Below are 22,856 nucleotides of genomic sequence, written 5' to 3'. Positions count from 1 at the left end.
ATAGAGATTATGCCAAAAAATGACTGGCCAATTAAAATGCCTTAAAGAGGTTAGTAAAGGGCAATGATATGAAATGTATATTTATAACACTCAATGTCTTCTCAATTTTAAAAATGTGATCACTTCTCTTTAGTGTAAATTAAAGAGAAAAAGTGATCAATCCTTAGAGCATGAACCAAATTCAGAATTTTCTCATGATCTACCGATATTTGTGCAAGCATGGAAATAGTTAAGTATTCTTCTAACTTGATCAAATAAATTCAAGTAGAATTAAATTCTGATTTGAATTTTACAAAAATCTGCATTCACCAAATTGAGGATTTATTGTAATTTGCTTCTGCACAGATTCAGCAAAATGGTGGCTACTGGTGCCATTTTTCTGAGCTGTAAAGGGCCAACAAAAGTTTTAAAAATATTTATGCTCACCACACTGGTCACCTCTTTGGACCCTCCACTGCTCACTATCACTCATCCGTCCTGTCGCATTTTCTGATCTTCGTTGTGAGCTTTGAAATTTTCAGGCCTCTCACTGAGCTGGAACAGAATTGTCCATGAATGTGCAAGATCATGGAGCATGTCATATGATGTAATGATGTTGTGCCCTTTTGAGCCCTTGCACAGACCCCTTCCAGGCCACATCAGAGACAGAATTCCTGGCTCAATGTGAGAGGCCTGGGGACTTCAGTATGAGTCATGTGGATCAAAAGATAGGCTAAGGACTGGAGGGGTGACAGCGAGAAGCGAAGGGGCTGGAGATGAGAAATGAGGTGAGCACAATTACTTTTTTTTTTTTACTATTTTTTTATAAATTACATTTATGATACTCTGAAATCTGCAGATACTCTAAAGCATAATAAAGGGCATTAAATTCACATACAGGGTTGGCCATTTATATGGATACACCTAAATACAATGGGAATGGTTAGTGATATCAACTTCCTGTTGGTGGCACATTAGTATATGGGAGGGGGAAAACTTTCCAAGATGGGTGATGACCATGGCAGCCATTTTGAAGTTGGCCATTTTGGAACCATCTTTATTTTTTTCAAAAGGATGAGGGTCATGTGACACATCAAACTTGTTGAGAATTTCACAAGAAAAACAATGGTGTGCTTGGTTTTAACGTATCTTTATTCTTTCAGGAGTTATTTACAATTTTATGACCACTTATAAAATGTGTTTAAAGTGCTGCCCATTGTGTTGGATTGTCAATGCAGCCCTCTTCTCCCACTCTTGACACACTGATAGCAACATTGCATAAGAAATGCTAGCACAGGCTTCCAGTATCCGTTGTTTCAGATGCTGCACATCTCGAATCTTCACAGCATAGACAATTGCCTTCAGATGACCTCAAAGATAAAAGTCTAAGGGGGTCAGATCGGGAGACCTTGGTGGCCATTCAACTGCCCACGATGACCAATCCACTTTCCAGGAAACTGTGTAGGAAGGCTCGGACCTGACACCCATAATATGGTGGTGCACCATTTTGGGTGTCCGGTCCGAGCATGGCAATACATGGTATAGAAATGAGGTATGTGAACTTTTGATCAGAGTCATTTGGATGTTTTGGGTTGTCACTATGATTTAGAAAAGAGAAAACACAGTAGTTTGATGATAAATGGCTTCACCCAACCACTAACCATGAGTAGAGAAAAAGTTTTAGTGTTATCATTCATATTCTCTGAAAAAAGGACAAGAAAGCAAACATTCTGCAGGGAATGTAAACTTTTGAGCACAACTTTACATTATATACTGATTAAAGCTAGACACTGGCACATATTACACATTTTTTAGAAAATTAAACAGTAGGTATTTTCTGGGTGATACGTTCCCTTTAAGAATTAGGAGTGGCATTAAATATTCTTGTCTTCTCAAGGGTACATCAGCCACGGGGGTAAAGTTAATCTTGCGACTGAAGAATTGATGAAATGAGCAATGCATGGATAAAAACAATGTGATATGGTAATGACTTTCAGTCAATAGTTGCTTAAGGCAGAAAGAATATAACCTAGAGATATAAAGGTTAAATATGCCAAAGAAAATCCGTTCTGCAAGTCATTTCTCTAAATCCATTCCAACACATCAGATTTTAGTAAAAACTTGTCAGACTTAACCGCCTGTACTGGCAGCTAAAATTTTCAAGAGATTTCCTTTTTAAATACACATCAAGAACAGATTCAAAATATTTCATATAACAAAGGTTATTTTAGTGAAAAATCCAGCAGCTAATTATCCTTATAAAAATACTAACAAACTGTAACTGGCATGCACCAGGATCTCTGTGCTCTTAAATATGTATATGGGAGGATTGCAATCAGAGAGATTACAGAGATTTCTTATTACTCATTATGAAATTGCATGTTTCCAACTTTCAATTAAGCCCCCGAAATAGAGTCTATTTGTTAGCACAGAATAAATGCAATCGTTATAGGATGATGTAAATGTTCTTGATTATATCTTAAGATTTGATAACCGAAATGTTCCTTATGCTTGTTGGTAATAACATTCAGTTCTATATGCACCTTCATTTAACATGAAATCACATCTAAAGGTGACCATAGCTTAGAAAACATGAAACAGTAAATCCAGTACATTTTGTTAACGTTGTCTTCAGATATAGCATGCATCGGTTTTCAAAGATAAATGGGGGTGGGTTTCAAGAGCCCCAATTATTGACAACCAATTTGCTTCCATAAGCAACTGTATTATATAAACTCACAAGTGGGCACAAAATGTGTCTGTAATTTTTTTCCTCACATCCACAGTTCACATTGCATAGAGTGAACTGTACATTCTTGTCACAAGGTGAAAAATAACAACATTTTGGGTAATGCACCCTTCATCAGGCATGAAAAGATCACCAGGGGCAACTATCTGATTTGTATATAGGGATGCAAGGTCCGAGGTAGCGTCCCCCAATGGTATACTACAGCAGTTGGCTGTACAGTTTACAATGGGGGGGAATGGTGTAAAGTCCACCATTCGGGAATACTTATCACTCTCTCCAGTATTAAAATTTGCAAACATTTCTTCACTGTAAATCAAATCTTTAGGGGATATTCAGTGAAAATGGAGAATTAGATTTTCAAATGATCTGCTCATCTCTGGTGGACACTAAAAATAATGTAGTATTCTGTGGCACAAGTATATTTTTTACACCCAATGGAATAAACATAAAGTTGTTGTCAACATTATTGGCACCCCTGAATAAGAAGTACACCATGTAAAATATGTCCTGAAATTAAGTGTATAATGAAATGACTCGGAGATACAGAAAAGAACACAAAATAACAGGAAACATAAAAAAATTGAAAAACTTGGCATGAGAAAATGATGCAAAAAGGAAAGCAATGTAATTACACTACACGATTAACCATTTCCCTGTGAAATACATATTTCACAATTGCTTGCGAGGTGGCAACTTGGTAGCCAAAGATGTGTCACATACATCATGGCAACTAATGGCTACATCTCAGCCTGGATCACAGCTACAGTAACAATCAATGGCTCTAAGCATTTAAATGAGACCAGTATTGTGATTGCATTCAGAAAACAGGGCATATAATTAAAAACAATTACAGAAAAAAGTATCTGCAAGATGGAAATGAACTGCAGGATGCAGAAGCGCCATAATAAAGGCTAAAGCAGTGCAAGTGTAAAACATTGATGAAACAACCACTCACATGCCGACCATTCATGGAGGGAGTTACTGCCTACAAATGCACACAGGTAACAATTGTAAAGGGCGCCAGTCACACAGGTACGTGTGATGCACAGTTTCTAGCTTAGAGACTATTAGTGATGTCAATACTACTAGATCAGGCAGGATGTCCAGATCTATAAAAGTGAACCCCACAAGACAGACACTCCAATTCACCCAACTAACACTAAAGGGCCTGGTTGTATCCTGCAAAAGATGACAAATGGGCAATAAAAAGATGAAAAAAGATGTCCAAAATACATAAGGTACTGGTCTATATTTTGGACAAAATAAAGACACTCACAACCCCTGTCAATGGTCCCCCATTGTCTTGCGATTCCCAACACTAAAATTAACAGAAAAGCAAAAAAATCGCAGAAAAAAGGCAGCCATATGTACAGACACCAGGACACATTAAAAGCACTAAAGGATGCATGTTAAGTAGGAATGAGTGAATAGCTTTGGATAACTCCTTATCGGAATAGCTATAGCATTTACCGAATAGCTGGATACCTGGAGCACTCCCAATAATGAGCTATTCGGCGCCACTGCTGCATGTGTCGCGGCTGTGTCAGTCACAACACATGCATGGAGAGCCCAACAAACAGGCTCTCCATACATGTGACTGTCACACAGCTCAGACACATGCAGCTGCGGTGCCGAACAGCTGATTATCGGGAGCGCTCCAGGTATCCGGGTTACCGAGGCAGCTATTCGGTAAGCGTTATAGCTATCCGGATAAGGCATCCTAAAGTTATTACTATTGTAGGGTTTTATTCACTTGGTAGCGACCGGAGGAAAACAGGAGGCTTGTTCCTCAAAAAGTGGGTTTATGGCTTCTTAAACCCAGAAGCCGAACAGAAAAAACAGACAGTCTTTAGATCAGGCAAACAAAGTAAAGAGGTCCTTAGCAGGACTCTGCTCCACCAGGCATGTGGGCACACAGGCAGGCTGGGGTAGTGTCCAGTATTCCATCTTGGTCTGGAGATAAACACACACAGGAAGCCTTCTCCCAACATACAGACCATATGCCAAACAACAGACTCCATTGTATAGGCTGTAACTACACCCAGAGGTGAGGTATGTGGGTAGCCAGACCTGCCCATCTCGTAATTCGGTCCCAAGTGCAACAAATTAACCTCTTAGTGCTTACGTTCACTAGAGAAAATACTCTGGGTTACATCACAGAGAGCAGCCATCTGTGACACATACCTCCCATCGACTACTCGGCCATTAGCCTCCTTTCACTATGTAATGGTACAAAAGATTTTATTTTTCCAGAAAACCAGATAGATTTTTAGTCATTACAGTTCTAAGGTTTTTGTTTTTTTTAAAGATGTACAGTACAGTGCAAAATTTTTAGGCAGTTGTGGAAAAAAGTAGGAATGCTTTTTTTAAAAAAAGTGTGAGTAGTTGATTTTTATTCATAAAAAATGAAAAGTGAAAGAACAAAACAGAAATCTGAATTAAATCAATATTTGATACCGACCTTTGTCTTCGAAAAAGCATCAATTCTTCTACGTATGTTTGCACAGTTTTTGAAGGAACTCAGCAAGGAGGTTGTTTTAAACATCTTGGAGAACTAGCCACAGATGTTCTGTAGATGTAAGCTTGTCCAAATCCCTGTCTCTTCATGTCATTTTAGACAGATTTGATGATGTTGAGATCAGAGCTCTGTGTGCACCAAATCATCACTTCCAGGACTAGTTTCTTTATGCAGTAAACTTTATCAGAATGCACACGAGACAAATGTACCCTTACAAAAACACAGCAAAAATGCTGCAAAAAAACAAGGCAAACACTCAGCAAAACCTGCTTGTTTGATGTTATGTCATGCTACTGCCAAAAGAGCAGGTTTTGCCTGCAGGAAAAAAAGCTTCAAAAAAGCAACGTGTGAACATAGTCTTATAGTTAAGCCAGGTGGTATTCGATCTATTTGTACTAAAAAAAAAACTTGGTGAAAATAAATTTCCCAAAGAGAAATGAACACATGGGTTTTATCCTGGAACAGTACAGGTAAATAATTTACAATAATCTGTTCAATAATATTAAGTTATGGACTGTATCGAATATATAGAACAGGTTTAGACATTTTGATACTAGTATAGGGAGTAGTCTTTATTTCTATCCCTATTTGATACAATATTATGGGCACGATTTTTGAATAACCCCGGTCAATGTATTTTCAGCATTATCAAGTTCTTCTTTCCACCTCCCTTCATTATTACAGTTTTTCAATACTCTGGTAAGTTCTCCAACTTGTTTGGATTTGGTGGTGTGTTTGGGGTGACTGCTGGTTGCATACTTATGACCATGTGATATTTCAGTTTTTCCTTTTTAATACATTTGCAAAAATGTCTACATTTCTGTTTTTTTCAGTCAAGATGGAGTGCAGAGTGTACATTAATAAAAAAAATGAACTTTTTTTGAAATTACCAAATGGCTGCAATTAAACAAAGAGTGAAAAATTGAAACGGGTCTGAATATATTCCGTACCCACTGTATATGAAGAGTTAACATAACAGCTAAGCCATGTGTAATTTAAAGACCATGTTTTATCAGAAAACTGGGAAGGAATATCAGTAGAATATCTAATATAGCCAGGAGCGTGTTGGACTAAGGTTGAAAAAATGAATCAAGCTGCTTTCCCAGACGTTCGCTAACAGATCCAATACCAGTTATAATTAGTCTCAGGAGGTATAATACCTTTGTGTCTCTCATGCATGTAGTGTGGGTGTAACTGGACTTTTGACAATCAAATAATCAAATTGATTTTTGGCGAGAACACCCAGGAAAACCATCTTGAACTAATACACTAGTGAGTTTTGAGAACCGGTTGGTTAAGATATCTGCAAGTAAAGTTTATGTGGAAGTATCAAGTATAGGAACAATTTGAGATTTACACACCGAAGAATCTAAAACAACTCCTCCTTTTTCTGACATTTTTATAACAATGCCCTGCATGTTGCTCAGTTTATACATAGCATTTTTCAAGGCTGTGTGATGCTGTGAATGTTCATGATTTGGGAAAGGGGCCCTGAATCGTCCATAGGATTGGGGCCCTAACTATCCCTGGGCCCAAAGGTACATCTAAAAGTGAGGTTTGGGCCACTGGCCTTACTGTCCTCCTGTTATACCCTAAGCTGTACCCTCCTCCCTCCAGGAGGCCCAGGACAGAGATGATAGAATAGGAATGACCCAACCAAATGAGAATAGGACAATGAGGAAAGCATACCCTCCAAAACCACACACAACAATGTCCAGCAGCAACAATGTTTTCCATGTTAAGGGCTGGGTAGTGGAACCACTGTGCTGTGGCCCAAGAAAAGGCATATAACTAGATGTCTCGCTGTATTTGACCTCGGACACACAGTGGCTGATGACATTGCGATCCAAGGAAAGACAAAAGAGGTGGGACCAGGTGCTACTCTAGAACTGGCCTTGGGTAGATGGCATCTGACACCCTAGAGATGGGTAACAGGAACAGCCTGAAAGTAGGAACAGAAGATGCAAGCAGGCACTGTAGGAACACTGGAACCACAGATTCAGGCTGCACCAGCTGATGAACAGAAGAGCACTGGCATGTGTGGACTGGAACGAGTGATGCATAGATGAGCACTGTAGAGGCGCTACACTATATCCCCCTTTATGCCCTCCTTTCTTCAAGACTGCAAGAAACCTCTCCAGCAGAAGAAGGGTATGAATCCTCTCCTTGAGTTTCCATGATATCTAATCAGGACCGAAACCCCTCGAATCCACTAGAAAAAAGTTTTTTCCTCTTAACCTCTTTGTGGTCAGGATGCTCTTTACCTTGAAGACATTCTCAGATCTGACTGGAATGGTACCTGGCTGCACGAAGGAGGGAATAAAGATGACTGGCTTATCTCCTGTTTGAAGGATCCAGGCATCATTTGTCGGCATGTCTTTTTATACATTCAGAGGGAAGTTGTCTGGGAGTCTTGTTATGGGCAGAGGATAGACAGTTTGAGACAAAATCCACAATATCCTTTCACATTGTTGGCTACCAATAAACACGCGAGATAAGTCATAAAGTCCTTTTATGCCCAGCAAGAATAGCCAACGTTGAAGAGTGAACCCACAACAAGACTTCCTTCCTATCCAATTGTCACAAATGACCTCCCTGGAGGGATGAGTCAAGGCCACTGGAGCCACCATGACCATCTTGGAAGGCTCAACAACAAGTTAGGGTTCATCTCTTAGACCGGAGAAAGGGAAGAACCTAGAAAGTGCACCCACCTTGACATTTTTGTCAGCTGGCAAGAGTTGACGGGATGGGGCAAGACAGCCTTCGTGGCAAGACTGTCTCCAATGAAGTACTTTACTGGATCTCCAGTCCAGGATGGGTTCATTACTATGAAGCCACGGAAGGCCCAGGAGAAGTGGATGTGAAAGAATAAGCAACGCATAGAAGGCAATTTTCTACGTATGAGCAGGGTCTAATTAGATAAAGCAGACCAGGGGACCTAACAGCAGGTAGCAAATATAAACTAACTTTGCACAAACTTTGCTCAGGCACTTCCCAACAGGTGGAGATGCTTTAAGTAGTAAATGTTTCCCAGCAATTGGCTGAAGACACTTTAGGAGAGGGCACAGTCTCTTTAAGAGACTGGAAACACATGCAGGCACACCTTAAAGGGGTTGTCCACTACTTTCAATTAACCCCCCAAATGTATCCCCCCCGGGCCCCTAATGAATTTTCTAAATACCTTATGTTGCCGTTTTCGCCTGTGAGTGGCGCTATGTCGTTGGCTGAGTCCGGGTCACATGACCCCCAGGCTGCAGCCGCCGCTAATTTCCGTCGACGTCACGTCAATTTCCAGACTCTGGAAATTGACATGGCGTCATGAGCAGGCATGACCCAGACTCCGCAGACAGCGGTTACTTATCATGAGTGACTGGGCTGTGGGCGGGGCTGGGGTCAGGGTCAGCATGCGGAGCTTTGGTCTGTGGGCGGGTGGGGCTGGGGTCTGCTGGCCGTGCTCATGCACTGGGATGTGCAGCCAGTGGTGGTGGTGCGGCGGCAGGGGGGTCTGTGCGGTGAATCTGCCAGCGGTGGATCTGCTGGCGGTGGGGGTTCTGCGCAAGGTGCTGGAGTGTGTGGGCGGGGCGGTGGGTCTGCTTTGTGCGGTGGGTCTGCTTCGGACAGGGGTGTGTGTCTCTGTCTCATTGGTGTGTATGTCTCTGTGTGCAGGCATCGTCCAAAGGGACTACAAGTCCCATCGGGCTATGCCTGCTACAGTGACAGTGAGTGACACATTAGCCAATGATGGGACAGCAGTAGCCCCATCAACCGGCTAATGTGTTGAATGTAAAAAAAAACACATACACATATTGTTAGGGTTGGCGGAACACACCGAATATATTTATTAAGTGGGATTCGTGCGTTCGCAACTCGGGATCCACCGTGCAGGAAAGAACCTGCTGCTAAATAAATGGCGGCACTATATGGCGGTATAAACCAGCTCTGTTAGCTTCACAGAGCAGCCGAGAAGGCAAAGCTCTGTGCCCTGTTAGACTTTCACAGAGGCACAAGCCAACTACCCAGATGTGAGCAGTGAGTGGTCATGCATGCACACAAAACTCCTCGCTGGAGGTGCCAGCATTCTAGGGGCTTTTTTCAGCCGGGTCCCTGAACACACTTAAACACAATCTCCTCGCCGGAGGTGCCAGCATTCTAGGGGCTTATTTCAGTCGGGTCCCTGAACACATTCAAACACATGACCACACTGGCGCAAAGCACATAACATAAGAGGATACTAGCGCATGGCCATGCGGCCATGCGAGCCTTAAATAGCTGCAGCACGTATAGGACCTTTCAAAGAAGGACCAATGGAATTGCTGCAGTACCTGAGCATGTGACCCTAGATCTCCACTGAGAGATCTTGCCCTGGGCATGCTCAGTGTGCAAAGCAGAACTTAGTCCTAGTACCTACAGGACCTTCCGTGAGAAGGACCAATGGAAGTCGCTGCAGTACCTGAGCATGTGACCCTAGATCTCCACTGAGAGATCTTGCCCTGGGCATGCTCAGTGTGTGCAAAGTAGGACTTAGTCCCAGAAAAGCTTGCTCGCTGCAGATCAGTGCAGGGTACAATAGCAGAGCCAGGAGAGGCAGTAGTAACCCTTTGCACAGAATCAGTCTCAGTGAGACGCTGGGAGCGACGTCTCCGCTGAGCAGGCTCTACTGCGGCCGATGCAGAATGGGAGACCGCAGCAGACACGGATCGAGATTCCCCTTGTGCAGCAGAGGAAACTCGACTCCTAACACATATACAGTACATAAATACAACATACATTACACACATACAGTACATACAACATACATTACACATGTACAGTACATACAACTTATAGACATACAACATGCAACATACACCATGCACCATGCAACATGCACCATGCAACATACAACAGGCGACATGCACCATACAACATGTGACATGCACCATGTGACATGCACCAAGCGCCATGCACAATGCGCCATGAGACATGCACCATGCGACATGAGACGCGCACCAAGCGACATGCAACATGCACAATGCGACATGTACCATGCGACATGCATCATACAACATGCACCATGCGACATGCAAACTATAACATGCACCATACAACATAAAGTATATACATGCAGTACATACATACAACATACATATAGACATACAGTACATATAACATGGAGTACATACTCACCATCACCTTGTCACCTTGATCCCCGAAGCCAGTGTCAGCTGTAAAAAATATTAAAATAACAAACAAACACTATACTCCCTGATCCGCAGATATCCAATTAGGGTACCGTCACACTATACGATTTATCTACGATCACGACCAGCGATATGACCTGGCCGTGATCGTAGGTAAATCGTAGTGTGGTCGCTGGGGAGCTGTCACACAGACAGCTCTCCAGCGACCAACGATGCCGAAGTCCCCGGGTAACCAGGGTAAACATCGGGTTACTAAGCGCAGGACTGCGCTTAGTAACCCGATGTTTACCTTGGTTACCAGCGTAAAAACAAACAGCACATACTTACATTCCGGTGTCCGTCAGGTCCCTTGCCGTCTGCTTCCCGCACTCACTGACTGCCGGCCGTAAAGTGAAAGTGAAAGCACAGCACAGCGGTGATGTCACCGCTGTGCTCTGCTTTCACTTTACGGCCGGCAGTTACTGAGTGCAGCTGTCTGCATAGCCTTTCTGGCTATAAAATATAGGGGGACCCCACGTCAATTTTTTTTGGGGGTACCCCTATTTTACTAGCCAGTAAAGGCTATGCAGACAGCTGTGGGCTGATATTCATAGCCTCGGAGGGGCCATGGGTATTAACCCTTTCCCAGGCTAGAAATATTGGTCCCGGCCGTCGGCTTTCCCCCCTCTGGCGCAAAAAATTGCGCGAGAGCCATTTTTTTTCTCTATTATTTTTAACTGAAACTTATTGTTCATTAACCCCTTTCTGCCAGCTGACGGAATAGTACGTCAGCTGGCAGTATCCCCCGCTTTGAGGTGGGCTCCTGTTGTGAATTCTGTGGCAGAGCTCCCTCCTGTGGTCACAACTGGTACTTCGGCTGATTCTCTCTGTGAGCTTCCGTTGGTGGAGGAGACTGGTACTGCGGCTTCTGAGTTTCCTTCCTCAGGTGATGTGGTGAAGTCGTTAGGTGCTGCTCTATTTAACTCCACCTAGTGCTTTTATCCTGGCCTCCAGTCAATGTTCTAGTATTGGACCTGTTTCCTCCTGGATCGTTCCTGTGGCCTGCTGCTCTACATAGCTAAGTTCCGCTTTGCTATTTTGTTTGCTGTTTTTTTCTGTCCAGCTTGTCTATTTGTTTTTTCTTGCTTGCTGGAAGCTCTGGAATGCAGAGGGTGTACCTCCGTGCCGTTAGTTCGGTACGGAGGGTCTTTTTGCCCCCTTTGTGTGGTTTTTGTAGGGTTTTGTATTGACCGCAAAGTTACCTTTCCTATCCTCGCTCTGTTCAGAAAGTCGGGCCTCACTTTGCTAAATCTATTTAATCTCTACGTTTGTTTTTTCATCTTAACTCACAGTCATTATATGTGGGGGCTGCCTTTTCCTTTGGGGTATTTCTCTGAGGCAAGGTTGGCTTATTTTCTATCTTCAGGCTAGCTAGTTTCTCAGGCTGTGCCGAGTTGCATAGGGAGCGTTAGGTGCAATCCACGGCTGCCTCTAGTGTGGTTGGAGAGGATTAGGGATTGCGGTCAGCAGAGTTCCCACGTCTCAGAGCTCGTTCTATGTTTTTGGGTTATTGTCAGGTCACTGTATGTGCTCTGACCTCTATATCCATTGTGGTACTGAATTACCTTATCATAACAGTACTGGAGGCCGAAAGTACTAATGATTCTCAATAGAGGGAAAAAAGAAGTTCTGAGACCATTTTTTTTCTCTGCACTGTGTTTTGCCTTTTTTTTCCCCTAGACATTTGAGTGGTTTAGGACACAGGTGTAGCGATGGACATTAAAGGTCTGTCTTCATGTGTGGATCAGCTCACAGCAAGAGTACAAAATATTCAAGACTTTGTGGTTCAGAATTCTATGTTAGAATCGAGAATTCCTATTCCTGATTTGTTTTTTGGAGATAGAACTAAATTTCTGAGTTTCAAAAATAATTGTAAACTATTTCTGGCTTTGAAACCTCGCTCCTCTGGTGACCCAGTTCAACAAGTTAGGATCATTATTTCTTTTTTACGTGGCGACCCTCAGGACTGGGCATTTTCTCTTGCGTCAGGAGATCCTGCATTAAGTAATATCGTTGCGTTTTTCCTGGCGCTTGGATTGCTGAACGATGAACCTAATTCAGTGGATCAGGCAGAGAAAAATTTGCTGGCTCTGTGTCAGGGTCAGGATGAGATAGAGGTATATTGTCAGAAATTTAGAAAGTGGTCCGTACTCACTCAATGGAATGAAGGTGCGCTCGCAGCTATTTTCAGAAAGGGTCTCTCTGAAGCCCTTAAGGATGTCATGGTGGGATTTCCTATGCCTGCTGGTCTGAATGAGTCTATGTCTTTGGCCATTCAGATCGGTCGACGCTTGCGTGAGCTTAAATCTGTGCACCATTTGGCGGTATTACCTGAGCTTAAACCTGAGCCTATGCAGTGCGATAGGACTTTGACCAGAGTTGAACGGCAAGAACACAGACGTCTGAATGGGCTGTGTTTCTACTGTGGTGATTCCACTCATGCTATCTCTGATTGTCCTAAGCGCACTAAGCGGTTCGCTAGGTCTGCCACCATTGGTACGGTACAGTCAAAATTTCTTCTGTCCGTTACCTTGATCTGCTCTTTGTCTTCGTATTCTGTCATGGCATTTGTGGATTCAGGCGCTGCCCTGAATTTGATGGACTTGGAGTATGCTAGGCGTTGTGGGTTTTTCTTGGAGCCCTTGCAGTGTCCTATTCCATTGAGAGGAATTGATGCTACGCCTTTGGCCAAGAATAAGCCTCAGTACTGGACCCAGCTGACCATGTGCATGGCTCCTGCACATCAGGAGGTTATTCGCTTTCTGGTGTTGCATAATCTGCATGATGTGGTCGTGTTGGGGTTGCCATGGCTACAAGTCCATAATCCAGTATTAAATTGGAAATCCATGTCTGTGTCCAGCTGGGGTTGTCAGGGGGTACATGGTGATGTCCCATTTCTGTCAATTTTGTCATCCACCCCTTCTGAGGTTCCAGAGGTCTTGTCTGATTACCGGGATGTATTTGATGAGCCCAAGTCCGATACCCTACCTCCGCATAGGGATTGTGATTGTGCTATCGATTTGATTCCTGGTAGTAAATTCCCAAAAGGTCGACTGTTTAATTTATCTGTGCCTGAGCACGCCGCTATGCGGAGTTATGTGAAGGAGTCCTTGGAGAAGGGGCATATTCGCCCGTCATCGTCGCCATTAGGAGCAGGGTTCTTTTTTGTAGCCAAGAAGGATGGTTCGCTGAGACCTTGTATAGATTACCGCCTTCTAAATAAGATCACGGTTAAATTTCAGTACCCCTTGTTGTTGTTATCTGATTTGTTTGCTCGGATTAAGGGGACTAGTTGTTCACCAAGATAGATCTTCGTGGTGCGTATAATCTTGTGCGTATTAAGCGAGGCGATGAATGGAAAACTGCATTTAATATGCCCGAGGGTCATTTTGAGTATCTAGTAATGCCATTCGGACTTGCCAATGCTCCATCAGTGTTTCAGTCCTTTATGCATGACATCTTCCGAGAGTACCTGGATAAATTCCTGATTGTGTACTTGGATGACATTTTGATCTTCTCGGATGATTGGGAGTCTCATGTGAAGAAGGTCAGAACGGTGTTTCAGGTCCTGCATGCTAATTCTTTGTTTGTGAAGGGATCGAAGTGTCTCTTTGGTGTTCAGAAGGTTTCTTTTTTGGGGTTCATCTTTTCCACTTCTACTATCGAGATGGACCCTGTTAAGGTCCAAGCCATCCATGATTGGACTCAGCCGACATCTCTGACAAGTCTGCAGAAGTTCCTGGGCTTTGCTAATTTTTATCGTCGCTTCATCTGCAATTTTTCTAGTATTGCTAAACCATTGACCGATTTGACCAAGAAGGGTGCTGATGTGGTCAATTGGTCTTCTGCTGCTGTGGAAGCTTTTCAAGAGTTGAAGCATCGTTTTTCTTCTGCCCCTGTGTTGTGTCAACCAGATGTTTCACTTCCATTCCAGGTCGAGGTTGATGCTTCTGAGATTGGAGCAGGGGCTGTTTTGTCGCAGAGAAGTTCTGATTGCTCGGTGATGAAACCATGCGCCTTCTTTTCCAGGAAGTTTTCGCCTGCTGAGCGAAATTATGATGTGGGCAATCGAGAGTTGCTGGCCATGAAGTGGGCATTCGAGGAGTGGCGTCATTGGCTTGAAGGAGCTAAGCATCGCGTGGTGGTCTTGACTGATCATAAGAACTTGACTTATCTCGAGTCTGCCAAGCGGTTGAATCCTAGACAGGCTCGTTGGTCGTTGTTTTTTGCTCGTTTTGACTTTGTGATTTCGTACCTTGCGGGCTCTAAAAATGTGAAGGCGGATGCTCTGTCTAGGAGTTTTGTGCCCGACTCTCCGGGTTTATCTGAGCCGGCGGGTATCCTCAAAGAGGGAGTAATTGTGTCTGCCGTCTCCCCTGATTTGCGGCGGGTGCTGCAAAAATTTCAGGCTAATAAACCTGATCGTTGCCCAGCGGAGAAACTGTTTGTCCCTGATAGGTGGACGAATAAAGTTATCTCTAAGGTTCATTGTTCGGTGTTGGCTGGTCATCCTGGAATCTTTGGTACCAGAGAGTTAGTGGCTAGATCCTTTTGGTGGCCATCTCTGTCGCGGGATGTGCGTTCTTTTGTGCAGTCCTGTGGGATTTGTGCTCGGGCTAAGCCCTGCTGTTCTCGTGCCAGTGGGTTGCTTTTGCCCTTGCCGGTCCCGAAGAGGCCTTGGGCACATATCTCTATGGATTTTATTTCAGATCTTCCTGTCTCTCAAAAGATGTCAGTCATTTGGGTGGTCTGTGATCGCTTCTCTAAGATGGTCCATTTGGTACCCTTGTCTAAATTACCTTCCTCCTCTGATTTGGTGCCATTGTTCTTCCAGCATGTGGTTCGTTTACATGGCATTCCAGAGAATATCGTTTCCGACAGAGGTTCCCAGTTTGTTTCGAGGTTTTGGCGAGCCTTTTGTGCTAGGATGGGCATTGACTTGTCTTTTTCCTCGGCTTTCCATCCTCAGACTAATGGCCAGACCGAACGAACCAATCAGACCTTGGAAACATATCTGAGATGCTTTGTTTCTGCTGATCAGGATGACTGGGTGTCCTTTTTGCCTTTGGCTGAGTTCGCCCTTAATAATCGGGCCAGCTCGGCTACCTTGGTTTCGCCGTTTTTCTGCAACTCTGGGTTCCATCCTCGTTTCTCTTCAGGGCAGGTTGAGTCTTCGGACTGTCCTGGTGTGAATACTGTGGTGGACAGGTTGCAGCAGATTTGGACTCATGTAGTGGACAATTTGACCTTGTCCCAGGAGAAGGCTCAACGTTTCGCTAATCGCAGATGCTGTGTGGGTCCCCGACTTCGTGTTGGGGATTTGGTTTGGTTGTCTTCTCGTCATATTCCTATGAAGGTTTCCTCTCCTAAGTTTAAACCTCGTTTTATTGGTCCGTATAGGATTTCTGAGGTTCTTAATCCTGTGTCTTTTCGTCTGACCCTTCCAGATTCTTTTTCTATACATAACGTATTCCATAGGTCATTGTTGCGGAGATACGTGGCACCTATGGTTCCATCTGTTGATCCTCCTGCCCCGGTTTTGGTGGAGGGGGAGTTGGAGTATATTGTGGAGAAGATTTTGGATTCTCGTGTTTCAAGATGGAAACTCCAGTATCTGGTTAAGTGGAAGGGTTATGCTCAGGAAGATAATTCCTGGGTCTTTGCCTCTGATGTCCATGCTCCCGATCTTGTTCATGCCTTTCATATGGCTCATCCTGGTCGTCCTGGGGGCTCTGGTGAGGGTTCAGTGACCCCTCCTCAAGGGGGGGTACTGTTGTGAATTCTGTGGCAGAGCTCCCTCCTGTGGTCACAAGTGGTACTTCGGCTGATTCTCTCTGTGAGCTTCCGTTGGTGGAGGAGACTGATACTGCGGCTTCTGAGTTTCCTTTCTCAGGTGATGTGGTGAAGTCGTTAGGTGCTGCTCTATTTAACTCCACCTAGTGCTTTTATCCTGGCCTCCAGTCAATGTTCTAGTATTGGACCTGTTTCCTCCTGGATCGTTCCTGTGGCCTGCTGCTCTACATAGCTAAGTTCCGCTTTGCTATTTTGTTTGCTGTTTTTTTCTGTCCAGCTTGTCTATTTGTTTTTTCTTGCTTGCTGGAAGCTCTGGGACGCAGAGGGTGTACCTCCGTGCCGTTAGTTCGGTACGGAGGGTCTTTTTGCCCCCTTTGCGTGGTTTTTGTAGGGTTTTGTGTTGACCGCAAAGTTACCTTTCCTATCCTCGCTCTGTTCAGAAAGTCGGGCCTCACTTTGCTAAATCTATTTCATTTCTACGTTTGTCTTTTCATCTTAACTCACAGTCATTATATGTGGGGGCTGCCTTTTCCTTTGGGGTATTTCTCTGAGGCAAGGTAGGCTTATTTTCTATCTTCAGGCTAGCTAGTTTCTCAGGCTGTGCCGAGTTGCATAGGGAGCGTTAGGCGCAATCCACAGCTGCCTCTAGTGTGGTTGGAGAGGATTAGGGATTGTGGTCAGCAGAGTTCCCACGTCTCAGAGCTCGTTCTATGTTTTTGGGTTATTGTCAGGTCACTGTATGTGCTCTGACCTCTATGTCCATTGTGGTACTGAATTACCTTATCATAACAGGCTCCGGCGGTGAGCCCACTTCAAAGCTGCAACATGTCAGCTGTTTTCAATAAAAAAAAAAAAAGGATTAACCTGATCGCTAAACGGCGTAGCAAGAAAAAAAATCAAATTATGTTTTTTTTGGTTGCCGCGACATTGCATTAAAATGCAGTATCGGGCGATCAAAAGAACATATCTGCACAAAAGTGGTATCATTAAAAATGTCAGCTCGGCACGCAAATAATTAGCCCTCGCCCAACCAGATATCTCAGAAAATATAGACGCTACGGGTATTGGAAAATGGGGCAATTATTTATTTATTTATTTTTTAGCAAAGTTTGGAATCATAATGGCAGGTCAGTTTTAGGCTGTGTGCACACGTTGCAGATTTGGGTGCAGAATTTTCTACACAAAATTTGCATCTCCTGGCAGAAAACGCAGCTGCATTTTTGATGCGCTTTTTGCACAGTTTGATGCGCTTTTTATGCAGTTTTGATGTGGTTTTGGTGCGTTTTTTTGCGTGGTTTTGATGTAGTTATTGGTGCGGTTTTGATTCAGTTTTTGGTGCAGTTTTGATGCGTTTTTGGTGCGGTTTTGGATCCATTTTTTGTGCGGTTTTGATGCGTTTTAGGTGCAGTTTTTGTGAGGTTTTGATGCAGTTTTTGGTGCAGTTTTGATGCGTTTTTTATGCAAACTGGTTTTCGATGCAAACTGGTTTGATGCAGTTTCTGGTGCGTTTTTTGCACGGTTTTGATTCAGTTTTTGGTGTGGTTTTTGCGAGGTTTTGATGCCGTTTTTGGTCCGGTTTTGGTGCGTTTTTTGTGTGGTTTTGATGCAGCTTTTGGTGCGTTTTTTGTGTGGTTTTGATGCAGTTTTTGTTGCGGGTTTTGCAAGGTTTTGATGCAGTTTTTGGTGCAGTTTTGATGCGTTTTTGATGCAAGCTGGTTTTGATGCACACTGGTTTTGATGCAGTTTTTGGTGCGGTTTTGATGCAGTTTTTGGTGTGTTTTTGTATGCGTTTTTGAAAGCTAAATAAAGATGTATTATTGAACAAAAAAAAGATTTGTGATGTCATTATTGTCCAACCTCCTTTTTTACATTCGTCCAACCGACACGCCATTACACACACAGATAGATAGATGAGATGGATAGATAGATCTACATATAGAAACCGTCAGAGCTTGAAAAAATTGCAGTAGAAGAAACTACAGCAAACAAGGGCAAGACTTAGCTCACAGAAGGCTACAAAAATGTTTGGAGGCTGTCACTATTGCTGAAGTTTGTATAACCATATTATTGGAAAAGGTGCCTTTTATTGAATGGTTCTTTATTGTTTTCTTGAAATGACTGTATATAGGTTGACAGATAAACTTTTTGTTGAATATAACTGGAAACGCTATTAAAATACTGTAGTCTAGTGATGCACGTTTGGCAAATATTCAATTAATACGGAAGATATTGGCTTTTTTTTATAATAAACATCATGGGTGCCAAATGTTTGGCAACAAAAGACACATATTGTAGGTTATTATAACTATACTGTGCAATATTGAGGGAAACTTCTAAATGTGAACTGTTAATAACTTACTGAGCATTCAGTCGCCAGACCTTACAATGCATAATGCATCTATTATTAATAAGCAGATCTTTTAAATCTAAGTAAAAAACAAACTGTCAACGGCGCTCAACACCTGAACCCACTACAAACAGTGGGATAACCGTTTTGTATATATATAGATCTTTTAAATCTGATTGGGTTGGTGTATTAAGGTGGGAAATCCAAGTCAAAATGGCTCTACAATTCCTGTTCTCCTGTCTGGTGTATTGTAAAAGCAATAATACTAGCCTCATCATGTCTAAAACCTTTATTTAGTAATGCATATAACTTGTTGTGGTGAAATATGGCGACGGATCCTCATAAAAACTGAAACTTGTGAAAAATTACTATATTGCAATGTTTGTGCATTAAATTAATTTACCTGGTTAAGAAAACCCATATCAAATTATCCTATTATACCTTTCTGAGTCAATAAATGGTAGCCCTTAAAGTAGTTGAATTGGAGAGCAGCTACGAGTACCCATTTTGTAGTTGAGTTGCATGGTCAGTCCATTTCACTGGGCTCTGAATAATGCAGTGATTCCTAAACTGTTGTTGTTAAGGATCCAAATGTGGCTAGAAGACCCATAATGTGTGGTTCTAAATAGAGCTTGATCCTACCTGCCCCTAGAATTGTATGCTTTTAGCCCAGGAGAGGCATCATGTAAGGTGTAGGGTCCCAACAAAAGGGTACACCTTGTCGTTGGCTGTTGGGCTCACACGAATCGGCCAATTTATGCACTAAGTACCTTAATTTTTTAACATAATTTCTATGGCAGTTCCAATTTCATATATTCAATGTTTACATAATATAGCGACTCAGAGTGCAGCTTTAATTTGTTAGTTACAATTGTTATTTAATAGTCAGTAGTGATGTACAATAACAAATTGTATTGTGGTACCGTGTTAGCCAGAAAAATCGATGTGAATATTTTTCTGCCCAATGATGACAGAAGTATTCTAGGAGTGATACCTTTATTGGCCAACAAAGGTATCACTCCTAGAATACTTCTGTCATCATTGGGCAGAAAAATATTCACGTTGAATAGTCAATAGTAAAACATGTATGAATGAAAAATTACTAAATCTGTATGAAAGATAGCTCCAAATGTATTGTGTCAAGACAGAATGAACACAATGTCATGTACTTTTACAATTATAAGATGTAGTTCGGCAATGATCATTAACAGTGTGACTAAAAAAAAAATATACAACTGCGTTTGTTCATCAGGGTACACACTGTACAGTGCTATGTCGATGTGCAGAAAGAAACACACAGGCACTTAGGAAAGAAGACAAACTAGTAGGAAACATGTTCAGCAATGGTTATAACCAATTATCTAATATTTGAAATGCCTGAAATTGACAGCATGTGTTATTTTTTAGCTGTACCATGGTGCAAAGCTCTATTGAAGTGACAATACATTAAGCTTGTCCTGCAGGGTCTCCTCTTCATCCGATTCACTTTCTACAGCACAGCTTTGCAGAGTGTGCAGGGACAATCTGACAAGGAACAAAAAATAGGAAAAAAAAAGTATGAAAAAGGAAAGTTCTATTCCACACAATACAAATCATACTGTGCTCCTAAAATGTGACCTGGAAACCAACTGTGTCTAAGAAGTGACTAACACACTGTATCTTTTCATGGACATCCATTGCAACGTATATACTTCAAGTTTCTGACATTTTGTGAATTTGGACGCAAAACAGATGAACTAACTCCAGCATTCATCAATTCTGTCTAGGCCTGCTAAAATAATGTTAAAAAGGTTGTTGCATGTTCATTAATGGTTAAAATTGCAAAGTGCTTGTACAATCAATTAGCAATTTATCATACTCCTTATAAAAAATCTCCTCTGTTCACACAAATTGAGAGATTTTTAATTCTATAGTGTACAGCTTATTGCCTGTCAGTATACCTCAGAGTCTCCAAGTCAAGGAAAACAAGCATGTAACTTGTAAGCTGTACAGTTAGCAAGCGCCACTCTAAAGCTTGCCAGATCACGCAGGGCCAGAACAACTCCCATCCTGCACAGACAAAGCTGCCTCTGCTAGCAGCATGGGAGAGCACACCGCTCAAACTAGCGGCACCATCATACTGCTGGTCTGAACTGTCACTCTTCAGAAGAGCACCATTCCCAGCAACTAGGCAACAGAAAAAGTGATGCGCTCCTGAAGACAGAAGACAAACACACGGTTTTAAGCTTGATTATTATAAAAAATGAATGAATATGTTATATTGAGGCAAGCATCACAAGCATCTCGACCCATCCTGCACAAATAACTACAGACCAGTCCCCAATCTCCCCTTCGTCTCTAAACTCTTGGAGCCCCTGGTCTATTCCCGCATTACCTGTTACCTCTCCGCTCATTCTCCCCTAGATCCATAACAGTCCGGCTTCTGCCCTCTACATTCTATAGAAACTACATTCATGAAAGTGACCAAAGACGTTTTGACAGCAAAACGTAATGGTGGCTACTCTCTGCTAATTCTACTTGACCTCTCTGCAGCTTTCAACACTGTCAACCACCACCTCCTATTCTCTGTGCTCCAATCAATAGGCATAAATGACATTGCTCTCTGCTGGTTCTCTTCCTATCTCTCTAACTGCTCCTTTAGTGTATCGTTCCCCGTATCCATTTCGTCTGCTCTTCCTCTCACTATCGGAGTCCCTCAGGGTTCAGTGCTTGGCCCTCCTCTCTCTGCACGGCCCCTATTGGATAGACCATGAGCAAATTTGGCTTTCAACAACATTTTATGCTGATGATACACAACAATACGACCTTAACCACGCTGTACTACAGAACACCAGTGACTATCTGTCCACAGTTTCCAATGTCCGCTCACTATCTGACTCAACCATTCCAAAATTGATCTTCTGCTCTTGCCGTCTACATACTTACCTAAATCTGACATCTCCCTCTCCGTAGATGGACCAACAATAACACCCAAGCAGCAGGCACGCTGTCTAGGTGTTATGTTTGATATCAATCTTTCCTTCACCTTCTATATACAATCTCTTGCCCCCTCCTGTCACTTGCACCTGAAGAAAATCCGCTCTTTCTCACCATGGAAACAACAAAAACCTAACTGTTGCCCTGATTCACTCCTGCCTTGACTAAAGCAATTCTCTATTAATTAATAGAGGCCTCCCTCTTATTCAACTTTCCCCTCATCTGCAGCAGCCAGGGTAATCTATCTGGCGAGTGCTAGTTGGGACTCGTACGCTTCAGCTCTGTGCCAGTCACTGCACTGGCTGCCCATACATTCACAGGATAAAATTTAAATTGCATGTTCTCACCCACAATGTTTTCCACAGTGCAGCACCCCCGTACATCTCCTCTCTCCTTTCTGTTTATCGGCCTACTCGTTACGCTCCCAAGCGACTTTCGACTAGCATCCGCACTAATCCGTACCTCCCACTCCCGGCTCCAAGACTTCTCCTGAGCTGCACCTATTGTTTGGAATGCTCCACCCAAAGAAATTAGCACTAACCACTACGTACACAGTTTTCGTCGCTTCCTAGAAACACATCTGTTTAGTGCGGCCCATCACATTCGCTAATCGAAGTCCTTTTTATATATAGCCCATTCACTATCTCTCTAAACATAACTCTCCATTAAACTTATTATAGGCTGTATAGGAAAGCCCATGATAGCATTTTACAAAGGTTGAAATATAAGCAGTTAGAAATCATGAATTTATAGTGATTCTAAAAACTTAGTACTTAAGGACATCTGGCACAGCCAGACATCCCTGGATTTTGCTGGCTACTCAAACTTTTTTAGATATACGATGGCTTCACTCTGCTCAAAGTAATTTGAGAATAGCTGGCTGTAATGATTTTAATTCACATAGAAGAACCATTATAGGAAGAGTTTGGGCATCTGGTAAATAAAGTAGTGTTGGTATAAAAGTCACTTTCACTGTTAATATAAGGCAAAAAATTGAGATGGGGAACAGTATCCATTTATCAAATAGGTCTTTAGTTCACAAAAGAGCTTAGGGTAATTTTAGGATTTACATGCAAATAAAGTAAATGGTTGTCCCATTTCAGTAAATCTTCATCCTCCAGTTCAGTTTCGTGTGAAAAAACTCACTGTTCCTGGATCCAGCTCTGAGTCTCCACTGCTGCTCCTGGTGTCCAGCGATTGCTGCACCACTGACATCACATTAACAGCCCGGCAGCCAATCAGTGAGTGGCGCCTCTAACTCAGGGCTGAACTTAG

General features: G+C 42.8%; 1 protein-coding gene across 2 annotated transcripts in view; it reads right to left on the bottom strand.

Moving 5' to 3' along the window:
• Window positions 1–19,460: 19,460 nt before the first annotated feature.
• The window catches only part of ZBBX (zinc finger B-box domain containing), a 357,196-nt gene continuing 353,800 nt past the window's right edge, over window positions 19,461–22,856 (bottom strand). For both annotated transcript variants that reach the window (XM_069727388.1, XM_069727390.1), the window contains one exon: window positions 19,461–20,129. In XM_069727388.1, the coding sequence (XP_069583489.1) occupies window positions 20,033–20,129 (97 nt within the window). In that variant the 3' untranslated portion in view covers window positions 19,461–20,032. The remainder of the gene's footprint in view (window positions 20,130–22,856) is intronic.

Source organism: Ranitomeya imitator, chromosome 5 (assembly GCF_032444005.1).
Source record: "Ranitomeya imitator isolate aRanImi1 chromosome 5, aRanImi1.pri, whole genome shotgun sequence".
Lineage (NCBI taxonomy): Eukaryota > Metazoa > Chordata > Amphibia > Anura > Dendrobatidae > Ranitomeya > Ranitomeya imitator.
The sequence above is the reverse complement of the archived record's forward strand: the minus strand, read 5'-3'. Positions and strand labels throughout refer to the sequence as shown.